We start from the raw sequence: 24,003 nt of genomic DNA, 5'->3' as shown, positions 1-24,003 counted from the left end.
TTGGAACTCCAACCTCTAAGATCAACTCCTCAACCTTTTCCTTGACTTCTCCTGTCCTGCATTAGGAAGTGCGAACACAGAGATAGGAATAAAGACACCAGAAAACAATGAATCAGAAGTGCTTGAACTTGTTGTGTTGAAAAGATTTTAAAAAACCCAATTCACCCCGCCTTTTGGGTGTTTTTCTTAATTAAGCATAGCCTTTATTTTCTCAAAGTCCAATCCAACAAAAAGATAAAAAGTTGTAGGCCAAAAGATCCTATAATTCCCAAATGGAAAGAAAACAAAAATCATTATCAATATAGTTGCCAAAGTTTTCTACCAGCAATAAATACATTCCATCTCTAGATTCAGGGACCAGAAAGAAAAACGTGATTTTGGAACTCCAACCTCTAAGATCAACTCCTCAACCTTTTCCTTGACTTCTCCTGTCCTGCATTAGGAAGTGCGAACACAGAGATAGGAATAAAGACACCAGAAAACAATGAATCAGAAGTGGATAGTGACGAATATACTGGGTACCAGAAAATCCAACATTCTTTGGAAATGAAGAACTAGAGCACATGAATTTGAAAATCTTTAAAGCAAACGTACTTTGCTTTTCCTGGTCGACTTGCTTTCTCCGTTAGAACCAAAACCCTTATTGATTAGCCCAAATCCTAGGAGTACTTAAACATTTCAATTACTCAACAAAACGATATTAACAAAAGTATGCAGAATATGAATGTAGAACATAAGTTCAACAGTAACATGCAAAGAATTTTGCATCTAGAAGATGTTTATATGTGGTAGTTATTTATATATCTTAATTTCAGTTCCCTTTTCTACATACAATCCTCTCCTCCTTCCTCATTTTCCACTAAAATCAAGGCCCTCCCATTAGACCATACCGTTGGAGGAGCTACATTGTCCACTATTCTCTCGAGACTAAGTGGGTATTTGGCAAACCAACTTAATAACTTAATTTAAGTCATTCAGTAAATTAAGTATGTTTAATAAAATAATTTAATGATATGACTTAAAGTCAAAAACAACTTTAAGCAATAAGTAAAAATGATTAACTTACTCTTAAGTCCACATCTTCATTTTACTTTTTTATCTCCATTTGTCCTAATTACCTCTATGAGCTCTTTTACTACTTCACAACCTCTATTGTTATTCAACCTCCTTTGCCCTAGTTATAATTTATAAGGATAAATATGTCAATTTGATGATTTAGAATAAATTTTAAATTAATTTTATCAAACAACCTTAATACTTAAAGTAATAATTAAGTAATAAGTTTTAAGTCAATAACTTAAGTATAATTTAACTTAAAATCAATATAAGTCATTAAGTAACAAGTATTAAGTTTTACCAAACACCCTTTAAGAAGTGGCTTAATGCAATCACCATCCCTAACAATCAAATCAATTCCTGATGTCCAAGTATTGTTTTGCCCAAATGAAGGACATCATGAGTTCCTTTAAAACACAGAGAAAATTGAGGTTCTGATAATTGAAATTTGGATCTAAAAATCCAAATGCACAAAAGTCCCATAATACAATTGTTGGACCAAAACAAAGGCATCAAACAAGGTCTTATTGACAAAATTCACTTTATGTAATCAAATGCATTAGAAATAAAATAAAATACTAAATATTCTAGCTTCTCATAAAGTAATTTCCAAATGTGAGACTGACTAATGATTTTGCATTTACTTAAGAAGATTTAATCTCAATTACAACTTTAGAGTATGCATTTCCCTAACACATATTAGCTTAGAAAAATATCATTCTGAATTTAAGGGCATATAGCTTCTTACCTGAGCATCTGCTGTCATCAGAAACATCAAGCAGGTGTATGACAAAGAGATCTCCAGTTTCTGTTGAAATACTCTCAAACAAACTTAATGGCATCACCTAGGACCTTGACAGACTTGTACTTTGATGCTCCAAAAAACTCCTGCAATTAAAAAACAACATATTAAGGCTTTGCTTAGATAAGCTTCTTATTTTTCTATTTTTAAAAATAGGAACTTATATATAAAAAGTAGAAACCCTTTTATGCAAAAAGTATAAACTACTCTATATTCTTAAAAGTTTCTTTAAAAAAATTTAGAATTTGAAATAATAAGATTTTATTGATATCTAAATTTTTTAATCAGTTTTTAAAAACTATTACATTTTCCTTCTAAGATTTTTTATATTTTATATAGAAGTTATCGGTCATTACTATTTTCTATTTTAAAAAATAGAAAATGACGGTAACTTCCATATAAAATGTAAGAACTCTTTGAGAATTAACCTAAAAAACATCAATTTTAAAAACTGTTTAAAAAATTTATGTAACAAAAAACTATTAATCCATTAAATTTTAAAAATAGATTTTAAGAACATAAATAAATCCTTAGTTTTTTTTTCTTTTATAAAAGATTGATATATATTTTATACAAAAGTTAGTACTATTTTTGTTTTTAAAACTAAAAAGCAAAGTATATTCTAACGAGCACTTAATTATTGAACATGATCAAACAAAACTTCCTTACAGGGAAAATGACATGATGTCAAGCCAATAGCCACTCTATCAATTTTTGGCACCCACAGGATAACAAAAAAAAAAAAATTGCTTTCTCCATTGCAATCTTCTTTTTGAATGTGATTAAGCAAGCAATCCATTATGGGAATCTCCACAACTATAGATTCAGCCATCAAGCCAGCAAGTATCCCTGATAAAACCTCACCAAATTGCTGGAAAAACTTATTCCCAATGCCAAAAACATAAACCCTGTTTTTTTGTATTTCCATCCATCTACATCCAGGGTCCTAGCTTTGAGTTTTTTGCATATTGAAAGCACTTGATCCGTTTCCCTAAAGCTACATATACATTCAATCCTAATACATAATATCCATATATTATATGTTTAATTCTAATATGAATTAATTGATTAATGCATATAAATAATTAAATACTTATAATATGGGATAATTTTCCTATCCTATGAAATCAATTTCATAAATAAATTGCTATATATATTAGAAATTCAGGCATAAAAACAATAGGAATATATCATCTCTAATGCATTTAATTAATTCCATAAAAGGAATACAAGATAAAATTTCCTACATCAATTCCCAAACCAAAATCAAACAGATGCAGACTTTGGGGAAAACACCTCAAGCCCGCCTTTTAACCTTTTAAAACATTGCTTATGATTATGAAGTCATGAACATATTTTCCAAATTCTAAGTCTGAATGGCGAAGAATAGATTTGATAGCGAATCTGGTCTAAATTGGTTCTCCATCTACACAACTAACTGCCTCTTCAAACAAATCCATTTGAGAGTACCCATGAATCAATGCATCCAAAGTGAACTTTTAATCCTCTACCATCTACTGATCTATCAAACTTTCAGTACATGGAAAGAAGCACATTTCTCACAATTATATCCCTTTCACTCCCAAGCTTTTTAATCAACCCATGAACTAACCCACCCTCTTGACCAGCGCTCAAACCTTCACAGGCAGGTAAGAGCCCTGGCACAGTGCACAAATCTGGTGCCACACCCACAATTCTGGAATGAAAACTAATTTCCAATGCTTTCTTCCAATTATGCTATATTCCAAGAAACCAAAAGCCCTAAGAGGCATTTCCTCAATCATGTTATGCTGCTTGTCCAAATCATTAAACCTACAATACATATGGACCCATGCATTCCAAATATACAAATCTGAGCCAAAATCCATCTCCAAAACACACATGACCGCTCTTAGCTATCTCAAAATCCAACAACCTGATTCTTTAAATTAGATACTAGAGCATTCAAGAAAAGCCCATTATGGGCAGTTGATTACTTTAGTAGACTTACATGGCCTGTTTTGAAAACACAAAATTGATTGCAACACTGAAAATAATTTGAAGTTGCAGGACTAATTATGAAGTTGTTGAATTGATCCAGGTATTGGCAAAGCCAGAGGGCTTGTGACATGATTAACCATAAGAAAACTGGATAGGTTCGCATAAGAAACCAAGAAGATTATATCATAGTTGCAATTCAATTAAATGCATCTACAACCAAGCAAGTGGCCTGCATGCAAAGAGTAGAATGCATATAAAGAGGGCCTACTTGCAAAGAGTAGAATGCATATGGAGCAGGCCTGCTTGCATCCATGAACAACAGCTAGCCCCGCTAGTGAAGGAAGCAAGGTAAGGAACCTGTATCCTCATAGAGACATATAAATACAATGCTACTGATGCGTGCAGATGTTCCCGAGTCTTTCAACTAAAATTGGTTGGGGAATCAACTGATTGAAATCGACCTACATTAGGTTAAGTTCAGTCACCAGGTCACCAACAAGGCAATTGTCCAAACAGGTCAAGTGCCCTGATCTATGTTGGATTCTTTTCCATGCCTCGCCTGCCAAGGACTCCAAAGAAAGATAAACTGAAATATACAAGACTAGAATGAAAGGGCATGGATATCAACATGCAATAAAGAAAATTTTCCAACAAAGATAAATGTGTGAAGAAACAAAAGTTCCAAAAATACTAAAGGCCAAGGAAAAGTAAATTGTAAGGAAATTAAAATACAAAAAAAAAGATATTGGAGAGGATCAAGAGAACGTGTGTTTATAGGTTTTATAGCACTAAAAAGACGATTTCCCATCCTATAATCCTCAACTGAAAATCATCCATCGGTATTGCAACATGCTCACAATGTACAACTCATATCTCCAACAAATTCCTTCATAGTCTCCTTTTCCTCAATGGACTTTTTCCCCAAACATTCTTCTCTAATTTTTTTTCAAAAGCAAATATGTCGTGATATTCTTCTATATCCCGTCATAACCCCTCCCCTTTCCTGCACGTATTCGAGCAAAATTTGCTTATTTACCATAAATAAATTTATTTACTAATAATATAGATGTTTCCACACCTAAAAAGATATTCTCTTTTATTTTCTGACTATAACTAATCTACTCCTAATTAACCCAACCTCCTGCCTAATTGTGCTTCACTAAAATGTTTGTCCACATCAACAAAACCCCCAAAAATATAATTTTATTTATTTATTTATTTCAAAAATGAGCTATTTGGAATATCTTCCCACCACATTATCTATAGTTAAATCCATTAAAAATATTACTCTAATTCTTCACAACAAATCTTGCAGTGTCACATTCTTGGCTGGACTCTTTCAGAGTTACTTACCCACAGAATCTATCATAAGAAATCATACAGATACTTTCTTTCAAAATATACCATAAGCAAAAATAGTAATGCATTTGGAATATCTTTCTGCTCAAGAATATTTTCATGTGAACACCATCCAATTCTGCCCCATCCTTGACCACGTATTCATCAGCCATGCAAGGATTCTAGACTTGCAAATTATGACTTAAACAATGCTCTCTACACAACTTGCATTTGTTTAATGCAACAAATAGTAATAATTCTTTCGAGTGATCAAGAAAAACATCTTTTTAGCAATCAAATTTATCCTTTATAAGTCATGAACAATATCCACAGATAGTTTGAGAGCAGTATCAAGAGTAGTAGTATCCTTATACTGGTGCAAGCCTCTGTGGATATCTCAGATTTATTGAAAATGGATCAAACCTAATTGGTTGACTTTCATTGCTTGTCAAAATGGAGTCTTCCCATCCCTTAGCATATTTGTCAACATCACTTTATCCCAATCCAAGACCCTCTAGCTTATTTCATGGCAGGGTTGAGCATTTCCATGCTTGCCCCTTAGGGGTCCTCATTCATTTTTATCATGTCGTTGACCAGCCAAGGTAACTAGGATATATCCAACTAGTCTATGCTTGAATTCTCACTCTTTTAGGTCAACAATGGTCCATCTTTGGAGGTCGACTTCCATGATTAAATGTTTGCAACCTCCAAGGTCTATTGCCCACCCTTGTAGACTGATTATCCAAGTTTGGTGGTCAGCTCACATGATTAAAGAAGTAAAAGTATTAGCAATCAATGTTAACGTTTTTGTAGATGAATCAGCTATGGATTACACCTAGATAGGGGTGAATAGGCGTGTTTTGAACTTTGAGATGGTTCCTAATGAAAGGCTATCGCTCCAAACTGATTTTTTTTTTTTTTTTCCCTATTTTTACCTTGTAGTGTTTTTAGCAAACAATCAAAACACATGCAAGAATCGATGCACCAACACTCTCCCCAATTAAAGCAATTGAAATCACATGCAAATGAACCAACACTCCTCAATCCATAGGTACTTAACCTTTCAACAACCAACCGTCAAATATTCAAGTGTTTAATTGATCCTTAGACCAATATGAAATTATTTCAACACTTTTCTAAGCGCAAGTGATAAAAATTCAACCAATGTCATCAACAATCCAAATCATTATAACAATCTAAAATTCACAATCATAGATAAACTAATCAAGATAATCAAATGAAGAAATAGAAAGAAAGAGACAATAACACAAGGATTTTACGTGGAAGATCTTTGAATTAATTAAAAAACCATGGGCCCACAAGTGATCAAAAAATTTAATTATGAAGAAAAATAACTAAATACAAAGTTTTACTTAACACAATTCTATCAATCATCTTAACTATTTTAACTAGCAGCTTCAAACTTCAACTATACACCTTTTCACCAAAAACAAACTTGGAGTTACCACTAACCTTGATCTTAGTGACTTCTTGATGCCCAATCAAGAAGAAAAGGGTTTTATCCCAATCCACAGACAACAGTGAGAAAAAAGGATGGTACAACAAGATCAGTCAACCCCTTTTTGAAATAAAACTAAACTAAAACATGTTTTTCAACTCAAAATAGGGATGGACTTTCTTGGGAAACAAACACAACCAATTTGGTAAGAAGGAGCTCGGAAAGGGTGTCTTAATGATTGCTTTGTCTCCACAAAACCTAATTTGGAAACTCGGTTTCAAATGGTAGGAACTTAGATCTAGATAGCTAGATAGATACATATCAGATTGTCCATCCTTAGTTCTTAAGATGAATCGATTGAACTTAAGGTTCGATAACAAATAGAGCAAAGAGGACTAAGCTAAAAAATGACGCCTTTTAACATCTTTAATCTTTTATTACAAAAGTTAACCAAGATACCCACAATTTAAAAAAGAAAAATATGGTTGATTTAATTTGGTCCATCTACAACCTCAAACCATTTACTTTCAACTCTAACGACCTTCAAGCATAATCGACTATAAAGGAGTTTGACCTAGAGTTTCCAATCCACCTAAAGCACTCACAGTTTTCATATTTAAACTAAACTAATTTTTCTATTTCTCTATAAAAGTTTCTATTAGGAAAAGGCGGAAACCTTGCAAAAAAGAGGACACCTTAGATTTGGCAAGAGAAAATCACCCTTGTAGTTAATATTTTGTCCCCACCTTTTTATTGTATTTTTCTCTTGCTTATTGTCTTTTCTTTGATTGGGCCATGGTTTTAAAAACCGGACCGGACCGGCCGGTCACGGTTCCTGTTCGGTCTGGCCAATCAGACCGGAAAGCAATCGGACCGGAATTGAACTGTTTGAACCGGCGGTTCGACCGGCGAACCGATCGATTCCCTCCGGACCCAACAGTTCATTTTCCTTCCCCCTTCCTCATGCGATTGGTACCCCCACTATCACTTGGAGTGTCGTCCGGCCAACAACGGTACCTCCACTGTCGCCTGGAGCATCATCCCACCGGCAGCACCCCCGGCGCTGGGAACCCCGGCCCACCTCCCCCGCCGCGCGCTGAAAAGCCCTCCCAACCTCGACAGCACTTGACGCAAATCCCGTCACCCCACCCCCGACAACGGATTGGAAAACTCCACCCCCCCTCGTGGGGGGTGAAGAGCCCTCCCATTGGAAGTTCCCCCACCCTTGCAAAGCTCCCCTCTTTCTCTCTCTCTCTCCTCCCATGACTGGAAAAGTTGTCTTCCATTTTAGTTTTTTAAAATTTAATTTTCTCTCTCTCTCTTTCTCCTCCCCCCCACCCCACGACTGGAATAGCCTTGCCTTCCATTTTAGTTTTTTTAAATTTTATATTTAATTTTTAAATTTTTTATTGATTATAATTTTTGTAATTTTTGTTTTATTTATTACATATTGACATTTTCATTTATTGAAATTATTGAAAATATTGGGTTGACTGACAACTATAGATAAAAAATTTTGTGAAAAAAATCAACAAACATGATAGATACTGTCAAAATTTAGATAGAATTTATTATTTTTATTTATTAATTTTTTTAAAAATTTAATAATATATAAAAATATATATTAATGACGTCATTGGTTTGACCACCGGTTCAACCACCGGTCCAACCAGTGAACCGTAAACCAGTAACTTATCCGGTTCGATGACCAGTCCGGTTCTGAAAACATTGGATTGGGCACATACTTAGAGTACTTAAAAATGGTAGGGTGCGAACACTCTCCCACTAGCTCACAGTGGTAACATTGAAGTTGAGGAGATTATACTTACAAATCAAATTGAGCCAATAATGGAGGCAAATAATGAAAAGAAAAAAAACAGAAAAAAAAAAAAGGATCATTAAGGACTAGATGCATAAGTAGAAACTCTTCACTGGAACAACATTAAATATCATTACTACTGTAAACTTTCTTTCAGACAACTAAGGAAATACACTCTGAAGTTGCATGTTTGTTCTAGAAATTCTCTCTTTCTTTCTCTAGATTTAGTGGGTTGGCGTCTAAACATAGGGAAATCTAAGTTAGGCATTCCTTTTACTTATTTAATAATTACAAATGGCCAATAGATAAATAAAAAACTAGAATTACTAGACAAAATGCGTTCCTGAGAAATCAGACATGGGGAACCCGTGAATTTGTAGGAATAGGGACAGTAGAAGGCGTAGCCCTTCTTCTCAGGTGCCATTGTCGCATACCTGTTAATACGGTCTCAAGGTTGTCCACGATTGTACGGTGAACCCAGTGATACCATTTCCGGACTAGGTTATGCAAGTTAGCAAGTGAGAGCAAGGCATAGAAGGCATATAGAAGGGGCCGCAATGCATCGGGCAACAATACTGATGCCAATGAAGCCAAGCAGAGGGAACCAGAAAACATCATGGCAGTGCGGAGGAGAGCAGCACAAGTAGGAGAGAGATGAGAAGAATGGAAGGTTAACTCAGTTCCGAATGCCAAAACAAACGCCAGTAAGCTAGCAAAGAACATCATGGTGGTCTTGAATTCTATGAATGTATGTATTGATTAATCAATACTTGGGTTATGATCATGGTAAAGAGTTTATATTAATATGGCTCACGCCATGATTGTTTGAAGCCCACCCCATAACCACCATGATGTTCTTTGCTAGCTTATTGGCGTTTGTTTTGGCATTCGGAACTGAGTTAACCTTCCATTCTTCTCATCTCTCTCCTACTTGTGCTGCTCTCCTCCGCACTGCCATGATGTTTTCTGGTTCCCTCTGCTTGGCTTCATTGGCATCAGTATTGTTGCCCGATGCATTGCGGCCCCTTCTATATGCCTTCTATGCCTTGCTCTCACTTGCTAACTTGCATAACCTAGTCCGGAAATGGTATCACTGGGTTCACCGTACAATCGTGGACAACCTTGAGACCGTATTAACAGGTATGCGACAATGGCACCTGAGAAGAAGGGCTACGCCTTCTACTGTCCCTATTCCTACAAATTCACGGGTTCCCCATGTCTGATTTCTCAGGAACGCATTTTGTCTAGTAATTCTAGTTTTTTATTTATCTATTGGCCATTTGTAATTATTAAATAAGTAAAAGGAATGCCTAACTTAGATTTCCCTATGTTTAGACGCCAACCCACTAAATCTAGAGAAAGAAAGAGAGAATTTCTAGAACAAACATGCAACTTCAGAGTGTATTTCCTTAGTTGTCTGAAAGAAAGTTTACAGTAGTAATGATATTTAATGTTGTTCCAGTGAAGAGTTTCTACTTATGCATCTAGTCCTTAATGATCCTTTTTTTTTTTTCTGTTTTTTTTCTTTTCATTATTTGCCTCCATTATTGGCTCAATTTGATTTGTAAGTATAATCTCCTCAACTTCAATGTTACCACTGTGAGCTAGTGGGAGAGTGTTCGCACCCTACCATTTTTAAGTACTCTAAGTATGTGCCCAATCCAATGTTTTCAGAACCGGACTGGTCATCGAACCGGATAAGTTACTGGTTTACGGTTCACTGGTTGGACCGGTGGTTGAACCGGTGGTCAAACCAATGACGTCATTAATATATATTTTTATATATTATTAAATTTTTAAAAAAATTAATAAATAAAAATAATAAATTCTATCTAAATTTTGACAGTATCTATCATGTTTGTTGATTTTTTTCACAAAATTTTTTATCTATAGTTGTCAGTCAACCCAATATTTTCAATAATTTCAATAAATGAAAATGTCAATATGTAATAAATAAAACAAAAATTACAAAAATTATAATCAATAAAAAATTTAAAAATTAAATATAAAATTTAAAAAAACTAAAATGGAAGGCAAGGCTATTCCAGTCGTGGGGGTGGGGGGGGAGGAGAAAGAGAGAGAGAGAAAATTAAATTTTAAAAAACTAAAATGGAAGACAACTTTTCCAGTCATGGGGAGGAGAGAGAGAGAGAAAGAGGGGAGCTTTGCAAGGGTGGGGGAACTTCCAATGGGAGGGCTCTTCACCCCCCCACGAGGGGGGGGTGGAGTTTTCCAATCCGTTGTCGGGGGTGGGGTGACGGGATTTGCGTCAAGTGCTGTCGAGGTTGGGAGGGCTTTTCAGCGCGCGGCGGGGGAGGTGGGCCGGGGTTCCCAGCGCCGGGGGTGCTGCCGGTGGGATGATGCTCCAGGCGACAGTGGAGGTACCGTTGTTGGCCGGACGACACTCCAAGTGATAGTGGGGGTACCAATCGCATGAGGAAGGGGGAAGGAAAATGAACTGTTGGGTCCGGAGGGAATCGATCGGTTCGCCGGTCGAACCGCCGGTTCAAACAGTTCAATTCCGGTCCGATTGCTTTCCGGTCTGATTGGCCAGACCGAACAGGAACCGTGACCGGCCGGTCCGGTCCGGTTTTTAAAACCATGGCCCAATCAAAGAAAAGACAATAAGCAAGAGAAAAATACAATAAAAAGGTGGGGACAAAATATTAACTACAAGGGTGATTTTCTCTTGCCAAATCTAAGGTGTCCTCTTTTTTGCAAGGTTTCCGCCTTTTCCTAATAGAAACTTTTATAGAGAAATAGAAAAATTAGTTTAGTTTAAATATGAAAACTGTGAGTGCTTTAGGTGGATTGGAAACTCTAGGTCAAACTCCTTTATAGTCGATTATGCTTGAAGGTCGTTAGAGTTGAAAGTAAATGGTTTGAGGTTGTAGATGGACCAAATTAAATCAACCATATTTTTCTTTTTTAAATTGTGGGTATCTTGGTTAACTTTTGTAATAAAAGATTAAAGATGTTAAAAGGCGTCATTTTTTAGCTTAGTCCTCTTTGCTCTATTTGTTATCGAACCTTAAGTTCAATCGATTCATCTTAAGAACTAAGGATGGACAATCTGATATGTATCTATCTAGCTATCTAGATCTAAGTTCCTACCATTTGAAACCGAGTTTCCAAATTAGGTTTTGTGGAGACAAAGCAATCATTAAGACACCCTTTCCGAGCTCCTTCTTACCAAATTGGTTGTGTTTGTTTCCCAAGAAAGTCCATCCCTATTTTGAGTTGAAAAACATGTTTTAGTTTAGTTTTATTTCAAAAAGGGGTTGACTGATCTTGTTGTACCATCCTTTTTTCTCACTGTTGTCTGTGGATTGGGATAAAACCCTTTTCTTCTTGATTGGGCATCAAGAAGTCACTAAGATCAAGGTTAGTGGTAACTCCAAGTTTGTTTTTGGTGAAAAGGTGTATAGTTGAAGTTTGAAGCTGCTAGTTAAAATAGTTAAGATGATTGATAGAATTGTGTTAAGTAAAACTTTGTATTTAGTTATTTTTCTTCATAATTAAATTTTTTGATCACTTGTGGGCCCATGGTTTTTTAATTAATTCAAAGATCTTCCACGTAAAATCCTTGTGTTATTGTCTCTTTCTTTCTATTTCTTCATTTGATTATCTTGATTAGTTTATCTATGATTGTGAATTTTAGATTGTTATAATGATTTGGATTGTTGATGACATTGGTTGAATTTTTATCACTTGCGCTTAGAAAAGTGTTGAAATAATTTCATATTGGTCTAAGGATCAATTAAACACTTGAATATTTGACGGTTGGTTGTTGAAAGGTTAAGTACCTATGGATTGAGGAGTGTTGGTTCATTTGCATGTGATTTCAATTGCTTTAATTGGGGAGAGTGTTGGTGCATCGATTCTTGCATGTGTTTTGATTGTTTGCTAAAAACACTACAAGGTAAAAATAGGGAAAAAAAAAAAAAAATCAGTTTGGAGCGATAGCCTTTCATTAGGAACCATCTCAAAGTTCAAAACACGCCTATTCACCCCTATCTAGGTGTAATCCATAGCTGATTCATCTACAAAAACGTTAACATTGATTGCTAATACTTTTACTTCTTTAATCATGTGAGCTGACCACCAAACTTGGATAATCAGTCTACAAGGGTGGGCAATAGACCTTGGAGGTTGCAAACATTTAATCATGGAAGTCGACCTCCAAAGATGGACCATTGTTGACCTAAAAGAGTGAGAATTCAAGCATAGACTAGTTGGATATATCCTAGTTACCTTGGCTGGTCAACGACATGATAAAAATGAATGAGGACCCCTAAGGGGCAAGCATGGAAATGCTCAACCCTGCCATGAAATAAGCTAGAGGGTCTTGGATTGGGATAAAGTGATGTTGACAAATATGCTAAGGGATGGGAAGACTCCATTTTGACAAGCAATGAAAGTCAACCAATTAGGTTTGATCCATTTTCAATAAATCTGAGATATCCACAGAGGCTTGCACCAGTATAAGGATACTACTACTCTTGATACTGCTCTCAAACTATCTGTGGATATTGTTCATGACTTATAAAGGATAAATTTGATTGCTAAAAAGATGTTTTTCTTGATCACTCGAAAGAATTATTACTATTTGTTGCATTAAACAAATGCAAGTTGTGTAGAGAGCATTGTTTAAGTCATAATTTGCAAGTCTAGAATCCTTGCATGGCTGATGAATACGTGGTCAAGGATGGGGCAGAATTGGATGGTGTTCACATGAAAATATTCTTGAGCAGAAAGATATTCCAAATGCATTACTATTTTTGCTTATGGTATATTTTGAAAGAAAGTATCTGTATGATTTCTTATGATAGATTCTGTGGGTAAGTAACTCTGAAAGAGTCCAGCCAAGAATGTGACACTGCAAGATTTGTTGTGAAGAATTAGAGTAATATTTTTAATGGATTTAACTATAGATAATGTGGTGGGAAGATATTCCAAATAGCTCATTTTTGAAATAAATAAATAAATAAAATTATATTTTTGGGGGGTTTTGTTGATGTGGACAAACATTTTAGTGAAGCACAATTAGGCAGGAGGTTGGGTTAATTAGGAGTAGATTAGTTATAGTCAGAAAATAAAAGAGAATATCTTTTTAGGTGTGGAAACATCTATATTATTAGTAAATAAATTTATTTATGGTAAATAAGCAAATTTTGCTCGAATACGTGCAGGAAAGGGGAGGGGTTATGACGGGATATAGAAGAATATCACGACATATTTGCTTTTGAAAAAAAATTAGAGAAGAATGTTTGGGGAAAAAGTCCATTGAGGAAAAGGAGACTATGAAGGAATTTGTTGGAGATATGAGTTGTACATTGTGAGCATGTTGCAATACCGATGGATGATTTTCAGTTGAGGATTATAGGATGGGAAATCGTCTTTTTAGTGCTATAAAACCTATAAACACACGTTCTCTTGATCCTCTCCAATATCTTTTTTTTTTGTATTTTAATTTCCTTACAATTTACTTTTCCTTGGCCTTTAGTATTTTTGGAACTTTTGTTTCTTCACACATTTATCTTTGTTGGAAAAATTTTCTTTATTGCATGTTGATATCCATGCCCTTTCATTCTAGTCTTGTATATTTCAGTTTATCTTTCTTTGGAGTCCTTGGCAGGCGAGGCATGGAAAAGAATCCAACATAGATCAGGGCACTTGACCTGTTTGGACAATTGCCTTGTTGGTGACCTGGTGACTGAACTTAACCTAATGTAGGTCGATTTCAATCAGTTGATTCCCCAACCAATTTTAGTTGAAAGACTCGGGAACATCTGCACGCATCAGTAGCATTGTATTTATATGTCTCTATGAGGATACAGGTTCCTTACCTTGCTTCCTTCACTAGCGGGGCTAGCTGTTGTTCATGGATGCAAGCAGGCCTGCTCCATATGCATTCTACTCTTTGCAAGTAGGCCCTCTTTATATGCATTCTACTCTTTGCATGCAGGCCACTTGCTTGGTTGTAGATGCATTTAATTGAATTGCAACTATGATATAATCTTCTTGGTTTCTTATGCGAACCTATCCAGTTTTCTTATGGTTAATCATGTCACAAGCCCTCTGGCTTTGCCAATACCTGGATCAATTCAACAACTTCATAATTAGTCCTGCAACTTCAAATTATTTTCAGTGTTGCAATCAATTTTGTGTTTTCAAAACAGGCCATGTAAGTCTACTAAAGTAATCAACTGCCCATAATGGGCTTTTCTTGAATGCTCTAGTATCTAATTTAAAGAATCAGGTTGTTGGATTTTGAGATAGCTAAGAGCGGTCATGTGTGTTTTGGAGATGGATTTTGGCTCAGATTTGTATATTTGGAATGCATGGGTCCATATGTATTGTAGGTTTAATGATTTGGACAAGCAGCATAACATGATTGAGGAAATGCCTCTTAGGGCTTTTGGTTTCTTGGAATATAGCATAATTGGAAGAAAGCATTGGAAATTAGTTTTCATTCCAGAATTGTGGGTGTGGCACCAGATTTGTGCACTGTGCCAGGGCTCTTACCTGCCTGTGAAGGTTTGAGCGCTGGTCAAGAGGGTGGGTTAGTTCATGGGTTGATTAAAAAGCTTGGGAGTGAAAGGGATATAATTGTGAGAAATGTGCTTCTTTCCATGTACTGAAAGTTTGATAGATCAGTAGATGGTAGAGGATTAAAAGTTCACTTTGGATGCATTGATTCATGGGTACTCTCAAATGGATTTGTTTGAAGAGGCAGTTAGTTGTGTAGATGGAGAACCAATTTAGACCAGATTCGCTATCAAATCTATTCTTCGCCATTCAGACTTAGAATTTGGAAAATATGTTCATGACTTCATAATCATAAGCAATGTTTTAAAAGGTTAAAAGGCGGGCTTGAGGTGTTTTCCCCAAAGTCTGCATCTGTTTGATTTTGGTTTGGGAATTGATGTAGGAAATTTTATCTTGTATTCCTTTTATGGAATTAATTAAATGCATTAGAGATGATATATTCCTATTGTTTTTATGCCTGAATTTCTAATATATATAGCAATTTATTTATGAAATTGATTTCATAGGATAGGAAAATTATCCCATATTATAAGTATTTAATTATTTATATGCATTAATCAATTAATTCATATTAGAATTAAACATATAATATATGGATATTATGTATTAGGATTGAATGTATATGTAGCTTTAGGGAAACGGATCAAGTGCTTTCAATATGCAAAAAACTCAAAGCTAGGACCCTGGATGTAGATGGATGGAAATACAAAAAAACAGGGTTTATGTTTTTGGCATTGGGAATAAGTTTTTCCAGCAATTTGGTGAGGTTTTATCAGGGATACTTGCTGGCTTGATGGCTGAATCTATAGTTGTGGAGATTCCCCATAATGGATTGCTTGCTTAATCACATTCAAAAAGAAGATTGCAATGGAGAAAGCAATTTTTTTTTTTTTGTTATCCTGTGGGTGCCAAAAATTGATAGAGTGGCTATTGGCTTGACATCATGTCATTTTCCCTGTAAGGAAGTTTTGTTTGATCATGTTCAATAATTAAGTGCTCGTTAGAATATACTTTGCTTTTTAGTTTTAAAAACAAAAATAGTACTAACTTTTGTATAAAATATATATCAATCTTTTATAAAAGAAAAAAAAAACTAAGGATTTATTTATGTTCTTAAAATCTATTTTTAAAATTTAATGGATTAATAGTTTTTTGTTACATAAATTTTTTAAACAGTTTTTAAAATTGATGTTTTTTAGGTTAATTCTCAAAGAGTTCTTACATTTTATATGGAAGTTACCGTCATTTTCTATTTTTTAAAATAGAAAATAGTAATGACCGATAACTTCTATATAAAATATAAAAAATCTTAGAAGGAAAATGTAATAGTTTTTAAAAACTGATTAAAAAATTTAGATATCAATAAAATCTTATTATTTCAAATTCTAAATTTTTTTAAAGAAACTTTTAAGAATATAGAGTAGTTTATACTTTTTGCATAAAAGGGTTTCTACTTTTTATATATAAGTTCCTATTTTTAAAAATAGAAAAATAAGAAGCTTATCTAAGCAAAGCCTTAATATGTTGTTTTTTAATTGCAGGAGTTTTTTGGAGCATCAAAGTACAAGTCTGTCAAGGTCCTAGGTGATGCCATTAAGTTTGTTTGAGAGTATTTCAACAGAAACTGGAGATCTCTTTGTCATACACCTGCTTGATGTTTCTGATGACAGCAGATGCTCAGGTAAGAAGCTATATGCCCTTAAATTCAGAATGATATTTTCTAAGCTAATATGTGTTAGGGAAATGCATACTCTAAAGTTGTAATTGAGATTAAATCTTCTTAAGTAAATGCAAAATCATTAGTCAGTCTCACATTTGGAAATTACTTTATGAGAAGCTAGAATATTTAGTATTTTATTTTATTTCTAATGCATTTGATTACATAAAGTGAATTTTGTCAATAAGACCTTGTTTGATGCCTTTGTTTTGGTCCAACAATTGTATTATGGGACTTTTGTGCATTTGGATTTTTAGATCCAAATTTCAATTATCAGAACCTCAATTTTCTCTGTGTTTTAAAGGAACTCATGATGTCCTTCATTTGGGCAAAACAATACTTGGACATCAGGAATTGATTTGATTGTTAGGGATGGTGATTGCATTAAGCCACTTCTTAAAGGGTGTTTGGTAAAACTTAATACTTGTTACTTAATGACTTATATTGATTTTAAGTTAAATTATACTTAAGTTATTGACTTAAAACTTATTACTTAATTATTACTTTAAGTATTAAGGTTGTTTGATAAAATTAATTTAAAATTTATTCTAAATCATCAAATTGACATATTTATCCTTATAAATTATAACTAGGGCAAAGGAGGTTGAATAACAATAGAGGTTGTGAAGTAGTAAAAGAGCTCATAGAGGTAATTAGGACAAATGGAGATAAAAAGTAAAATGAAGATGTGGACTTAAGAGTAAGTTAATCATTTTTACTTATTGCTTAAAGTTGTTTTTGACTTTAAGTCATATCATTAAATTATTTTATTAAACATACTTAATTTACTGAATGACTTAAATTAAGTTATTAAGTTGGTTTGCCAAATACCCACTTAGTCTCGAGAGAATAGTGGACAATGTAGCTCCTCCAACGGTATGGTCTAATGGGAGGGCCTTGATTTTAGTGGAAAATGAGGAAGGAGGAGAGGATTGTATGTAGAAAAGGGAACTGAAATTAAGATATATAAATAACTACCACATATAAACATCTTCTAGATGCAAAATTCTTTGCATGTTACTGTTGAACTTATGTTCTACATTCATATTCTGCATACTTTTGTTAATATCGTTTTGTTGAGTAATTGAAATGTTTAAGTACTCCTAGGATTTGGGCTAATCAATAAGGGTTTTGGTTCTAACGGAGAAAGCAAGTCGACCAGGAAAAGCAAAGTACGTTTGCTTTAAAGATTTTCAAATTCATGTGCTCTAGTTCTTCATTTCCAAAGAATGTTGGATTTTCTGGTACCCAGTATATTCGTCACTATCCACTTCTGATTCATTGTTTTCTGGTGTCTTTATTCCTATCTCTGTGTTCGCACTTCCTAATGCAGGACAGGAGAAGTCAAGGAAAAGGTTGAGGAGTTGATCTTAGAGGTTGGAGTTCCAAAATCACGTTTTTCTTTCTGGTCCCTGAATCTAGAGATGGAATGTATTTATTGCTGGTAGAAAACTTTGGCAACTATATTGATAATGATTTTTGTTTTCTTTCCATTTGGGAATTATAGGATCTTTTGGCCTACAACTTTTTATCTTTTTGTTGGATTGGACTTTGAGAAAATAAAGGCTATGCTTAATTAAGAAAAACACCCAAAAGGCGGGGTGAATTGGGTTTTTTAAAATCTTTTCAACACAACAAGTTCAAGCACTTCTGATTCATTGTTTTCTGGTGTCTTTATTCCTATCTCTGTGTTCGCACTTCCTAATGCAGGACAGGAGAAGTCAAGGAAAAGGTTGAGGAGTTGATCTTAGAGGTTGGAGTTCCAAAGTCACGTTTTTCTTTCTGGTCCCTGAATCTAGAGATGGAATGTATTTATTGCTGGTAGAAAACTTTGGCAACTATATTGACAATGATTTTTGTTTTCTTTCCATTGGGAATTATAGGATCTTTTGGTCTTTTCTATCTTTTCGTTGGATTGGACTTGATTTTTGAAATATGCAGCATTGCTGTTCATGACCATGTTCTACTGAATGCAAAAATAAAATGGTGTTAAATCAATTTTGTTGCAGACCCATAACAGATAAGGCCTTGTGATGAGTACTGGTGCAAGGGGTTCTTCGTTGGGGAAGAAGAGTGTCAGAACACTCCCTTTATATTAATTCCAAAGACACTATTTGAAAATTCCACCTGCATTCAAGCATGCATTTATATGAAATATGCATGTACCATTTGATTCTTGTTCATTCTCCTTTGTGAACCATAGAGGTTCATTTAGATGTTGATGCTGCTGCTGCAAGGATGGCATCAAGAAGGGCTTGGAACTAGATAATCTTTTTGTCTCAATGTGGCCAGTTGCCCTTAATGATTGGAGCATCTGCAAAATCTTGTGTCCATGGAGACAACAATGGAAATTTCTCCTCATCCCCAACTTTTAAGCCAACGATCTCTTCCAATATGCTAATCAAGTTAAGTTAGCAAGCCAACCCAAGGCAAGGTCAAGAAACATGATCATCTCTCCACCAAAGGACATTTTTCCCTTCAACTTTTCTTCCAAGAACTTCAGGTACTCCATGGCTTTCTCCAGCTCTTTCCCTTGTGTGATAAACACACTTTGAATTGATGTCAAACCACAAATCCAAAAACAAATGAATATCAAACTACAAGATCTTTCTGAAGCTGAAGATATTTTTGTTTGCCTATCAGAAAAAAAAAAAAAAATCTATTTTTCTGGTTGATCAATACACATGAAGTCAGATGCTAATATAGCTCAATTTTCCTTTCAGTGTTTGTCCTTTTATTTAAAATGCTGATTTTGGAAAACGTCTTAGAGGGATGTAACATTTGCATCTTTCAATTTTGGTGGTGTTGACCAGAACTGAGCTGTCATCTCAAGACCATGAATCTCCATAGTATCATCTCATTAAATCAAACAGCTAATTTGAGATGAGTGATGCGTTCCTCCTGAATCAGTTGGAGGACATTTATTGTTTGGAGAAGATTGATCTGCATGTCTTCCTCCATATATACATTAAGAACAATAGCTCAATTTCCTCACGCAAGTTTCTGTGTCTAAATACGATGAGTTGAATATAAATACTGTACAGTGAAACCTTTCCTGGTACATCTTATAACCTGAATCCACATTGCATTTCTACTCAGTCTTCTATGTTTTGTAACATTTTTTATTTGTCACCTTCTACAAGCCCCACCAGCTATCAACATCTTGGAATTCGACCTTTTCTTCCACATCCCCTAGCATATAATCAGTGCATTTCTTCTTCTAATTCATCAGAGTCTCCATTGCTTTTAGGTGGAGATTAAAAATAGCTGATAAATATGACAGGATTCAGTGGACTTTTGATGAAGGGCAGGTTGACGGTAACAAAGGTGTTGGAAGTATGATATTTGCCTGAAGAGCTTGGCATACCTGTAGCAAAAATGGGGAAAATCTTAATCTTGCTGTAAGTACCATTTTGCTACCTTGGCTTATTTTACAAATCTGAATTATTGACCAATTCATGCTTTCCTGCTTTTGACTTGTCCATTAATTTTTTTGGTCGTTGTGAAGTAACTCTTAGGTGTCATGACATAGCATAATAAGAACTGCCATCATTTCACTTGTCTCAGTGTGGAGACTTCCTGATACAAAATTCACATATTCAACTTACCAACTTTCTTCTGGATGGTTATGTTGTCTCAAACAATGGTATGAAGAGGAAATGACGAGGCCTGAATCTTTTATTGGGTCAATTTGGAAAAAATACCTACCAGATATAAGCCCTTTGCTTGCATGTGTGTGCATTGACACACATGTGAGTGAAGATATAATCTAGAGTCCAACGACTTTGCCCTATATAGGTTCCTTATATCTTGTAAAGTAGGCTTTATAGTTTTACCTTTTAGTAAATTTGGATTTTGAATTGGATGCAACAGGCAACCAGTTACTCTAGTTGGTAAGCCATGCATGGAGAACGTTGCAAAGTCAGTTTCGAATTTTAAAAAAATAAAAAGATAAAAAAGTTACAAAATAAAAAGATAAAAAAGTTGCAAATTCAGTTCAGGATGACATCTTACGTGGGATCATATGTAGTACATATATATCCTGTATATGTACCTATTGAGAGTATTAGAGGCTGTAATGCATATTTGCAGGTATGTTTATCATATGATCCATATACACGTGTGTGTGTGTGCGTGTGTATTTCGTTGACATCTAATGGAATTTTGATGTTCATTTTTGGTAAGAAATATTTGAGGCACAAAAATGTTTCATCATTCATGGCCATTGAGTTGGAATACCACCAAAGATAACATTTGATCACAGATGTAGATCATCGAATTCATCAACCCATAGCTTTCCTTGGGCAGCAGCTGCACATAAGCAAGGAATAAGGTAGAAACTTCAGCCCTACGTGTTTTTCTTTGACACAGTCAACAAACTTGTTGTTAGAACTAATGGATTATTGTTAATCATGCTGCCATATTCTGGTTGGCTTCGATTAAATTTAGACACAGCATACCTGTTGCGCTATGCTTTCCATGATAATCATGCTATAATGACAAATTCTACAATGGTCCTTGGACTTATCAGTATTAAAAAAATTTAAGAGAGTGATATTTAAAATGATTTGTTGCACATTTGACAGAATGAATTATCATATAGGATAAGGATGACATTGGGACATAGTCATTAACTGAAAAATGGAGCAAAGGAAAAATGGCCTAAGATGGTGTTTGACTAATGTGTATCTGGTGCAGAGGACCACTGGACTCTATTTGAGAATAGGCATGTGTTTTTCAAGAATTCTTAATCCTTTTTATCCACTCCTAAGACTAGATCATTCCACTGTAAACCTTTGGTCCAATGCTTTACATATCATTTAATATGAACAAACTTATGTAGAAATTTATATAGCTGTTCTTTGGAAAATTTTCTTTTTATTGAATTATAGGTTTCAACTCCCATTCTTATTGATGTACGCAAGATAAACTTGGCCAAGGTCCTGTGTTGTGAGGTGAGGCACTATTTCTTATCTTTTAAATATTTACGAAAGCCTAGTTTTTCAGTAAAAAAAAAAGGTGGCAGGTGGAGACGAAGGAGAGAAAAGGAGAAGGGTTCTTCAATCACTGACTCAAAGAGAAACCTGGGAGAATTTCCAGAAGCACAATGACAGAAGAAGCCACCCCAACCCATAGGCCTTCCGCTTTGATGATGCTCCTCCTCTGAACCTCAATTTTCCTTCGCTTTCCTCAGCTGCCAAACAGGTCAGACCCATCAATTTTCCCTCTGTTTTCTCGACTTTTCTTTCCCTCAAAGCCGTGAATGTCTACCATTTTTATTTTTTTTATTCTCTCAACTCTCTGCAACAAAAAAGAGGAAAAAATAGGATTTTTTGGTTGTTTTGTTTGGGGTTTGTGGAGATTGTTGATTGCGTTGGTGTCTGGTTTATTTGAAAGAAAAGGGGAGAATGTTTGGGGGCGAGAATTTGAGATGAGGCTCACTTGCTTGGTTCAGAAATTTGGGTTTGTCTTTGTACTTGTCTGGCTTCTGATTGGGGATTGTTGTGATATTGAATAATTTGGCAAATGTGATGTGGGTTTATCTGGAATTTTTTTTAGTTTAGCATTTGATGAATGAAAAAGGCAGAGGACATGGAAGAAGGTGAAGAGATTATGCAAGAATTGCACTTGTACCTACTGATGCATCTGCAGAAACTCTTCACTCAAAACTCTTTCTTTTAAACCAAGCACGTTGGCTAGGTACGTGTAGACACGCTTGTCTTAAAACAAGCTCAACTTTGAGACGAGTTACCAAAATCTTTCATGTCACTAAAAAGCTAAGAAACACTCCCTTTTATAAGTACATATGGGAAGATATTTATTGTGGACGTAACTGATAATTTCCATTGAAGCTCATTACTCTCAACTTAATGTTAGAAGTATTTAAGGTTGTTAATAACTAATTAATCTATAGTTCACTTACCAAACCAATAAAATATTTTGTTCCTTTTTTTAAAAAAAATAATTGAAGTTTTAAACTTTCTTTCCCCACAAAGTTTTAAACTTCATAAATAACAATAAATTAAATTAATAAAAAATATGTATAAAAATGAAACAAATTTGGCAACCTTATATCATGTATAAGTGTTTTTTGGACTTGAACCTACTTCTAGTGTTAAAATTTTTTATTTGGGGATCCATGAGCCATATCTTGATCCAAGTCCTCTAGCTAAATTACAACTATCACACATGTGATATTGATATAGGACTTGGTTTTAAATGGGTTAGTTGAATTAGTAGTGATGGATTGATATTAATTCTCATGAGAATTACTAAGGAATAGCCTAATCTCATAGTTGCAATCTTAAGACAACTATTGCTTAGGTGAATCCTTCAAAAGTACATGTAACTTGTGTCTCATTGCTCTTTTTGCCTTGGGTCCATTCAAGGCAAAACTATTTCTACCATCACATTGATGGCATTGTCATCACACGGATGGAGAAGACACTCTTTCCTCAAAGTTAGTATTACTTATAAGTCTTATAGTGAGGATTGTTTTTACCTATTGAACCTTTTTTGTGAGATCTTCAATCACAAAGTTTGGATTACCTTCAAAGGTGACTTCCTTACATTTTCCACTTTTCCGTAGAGATTATCAACGTATACTACAATTCCTCACATTTGAGGTGATAGCCGACTCTTTGATACTTGAAAAAAGAATTGGGAAAAGTTACTAGTACATAGGTGGTTGGACCGTAGTCAAATTGTTGACATCATAATATATATATAATCTAAAATTAAAAATAATTATGAAAATATTAAATAATTAAAATTTTGAATTGTATTTCATCTTTTTATAATTAATATTGATAGTTTAAATTATGATAAAAATAAGAAGAAGATTTATTGAATTATTAATATTTCTAATTTTATTAAATATATTTAAAATTATATTATTAAGATAAAATAAATTTTTTTTATTCAAAGTTGTTTAGATTTTAATAACTATATATTTTATTAATTTTAATTGTTATATATATATATATATATATATATATATATAGTAAGTGCATTAAAATACAAGAGTGTAGTGTTGGCGAACCATTTTCCCGTTAAAGACGGATTTTTCTCAATAGTACGGTAATTTAAAAAAGTTATGCTTAAATTACTGTAATAGAAAAAGTTATTATAAATATACGGTAGTTTTTGCCACCTAGGAAAGAGGATTTGCCACTTAGGAGAGAGGAGAGAGGTTCAGCGGATAATTTTTTTTTTAAACCAAAATCATCTTTTCAAATTTCAATCAAAGGGAAATCGTCTTTTCAAAAGACGAGTTCCAT

At 34.4% G+C, this 24,003-nt stretch overlaps 1 protein-coding gene across 14 annotated transcripts in view; it reads left to right on the top strand.

The window, feature by feature from the left end:
- Nucleotides 1-22,281, top strand: part of LOC117932347 — a 55,299-nt gene extending 33,018 nt beyond the window's left edge. The window contains exons 1-9 of one of the 14 annotated variants that reach the window (XR_004654147.1): nucleotides 9,284-9,594; nucleotides 16,548-16,687; nucleotides 17,831-17,895; nucleotides 18,057-18,167; nucleotides 18,434-18,544; nucleotides 18,733-19,226; nucleotides 20,007-20,124; nucleotides 20,909-21,056; nucleotides 21,616-22,281. Coding sequence is in view for 1 of the 14 variants with exons in the window: in XM_034853569.1 (XP_034709460.1) it covers nucleotides 18,062-18,167; nucleotides 18,434-18,544; nucleotides 20,007-20,076 (287 nt within the window). In the remaining 13 variants the exon portion in view is untranslated. Of the gene's footprint in view, nucleotides 1-9,283; nucleotides 9,595-16,394; nucleotides 16,688-17,830; nucleotides 17,896-18,056; nucleotides 18,168-18,433; nucleotides 18,545-18,732; nucleotides 19,227-19,536; nucleotides 19,692-19,973; nucleotides 20,125-20,908; nucleotides 21,057-21,615 lie in introns of those variants that run through there. The other 13 variants (XR_004654152.1, XR_004654146.1, XR_004654150.1 and 10 more) reach the window with 13 other exon arrangements.
- Nucleotides 22,282-24,003: the final 1,722 nt, after the last annotated feature.

Source organism: Vitis riparia, chromosome 15 (genome assembly GCF_004353265.1).
Source record: "Vitis riparia cultivar Riparia Gloire de Montpellier isolate 1030 chromosome 15, EGFV_Vit.rip_1.0, whole genome shotgun sequence".
In the NCBI taxonomy this organism is placed as follows: Eukaryota; Viridiplantae; Streptophyta; class Magnoliopsida; order Vitales; family Vitaceae; genus Vitis; species Vitis riparia.
Note: the sequence above shows the minus strand (reverse complement) of the source record. Positions and strands in the feature narration are given on the sequence as shown.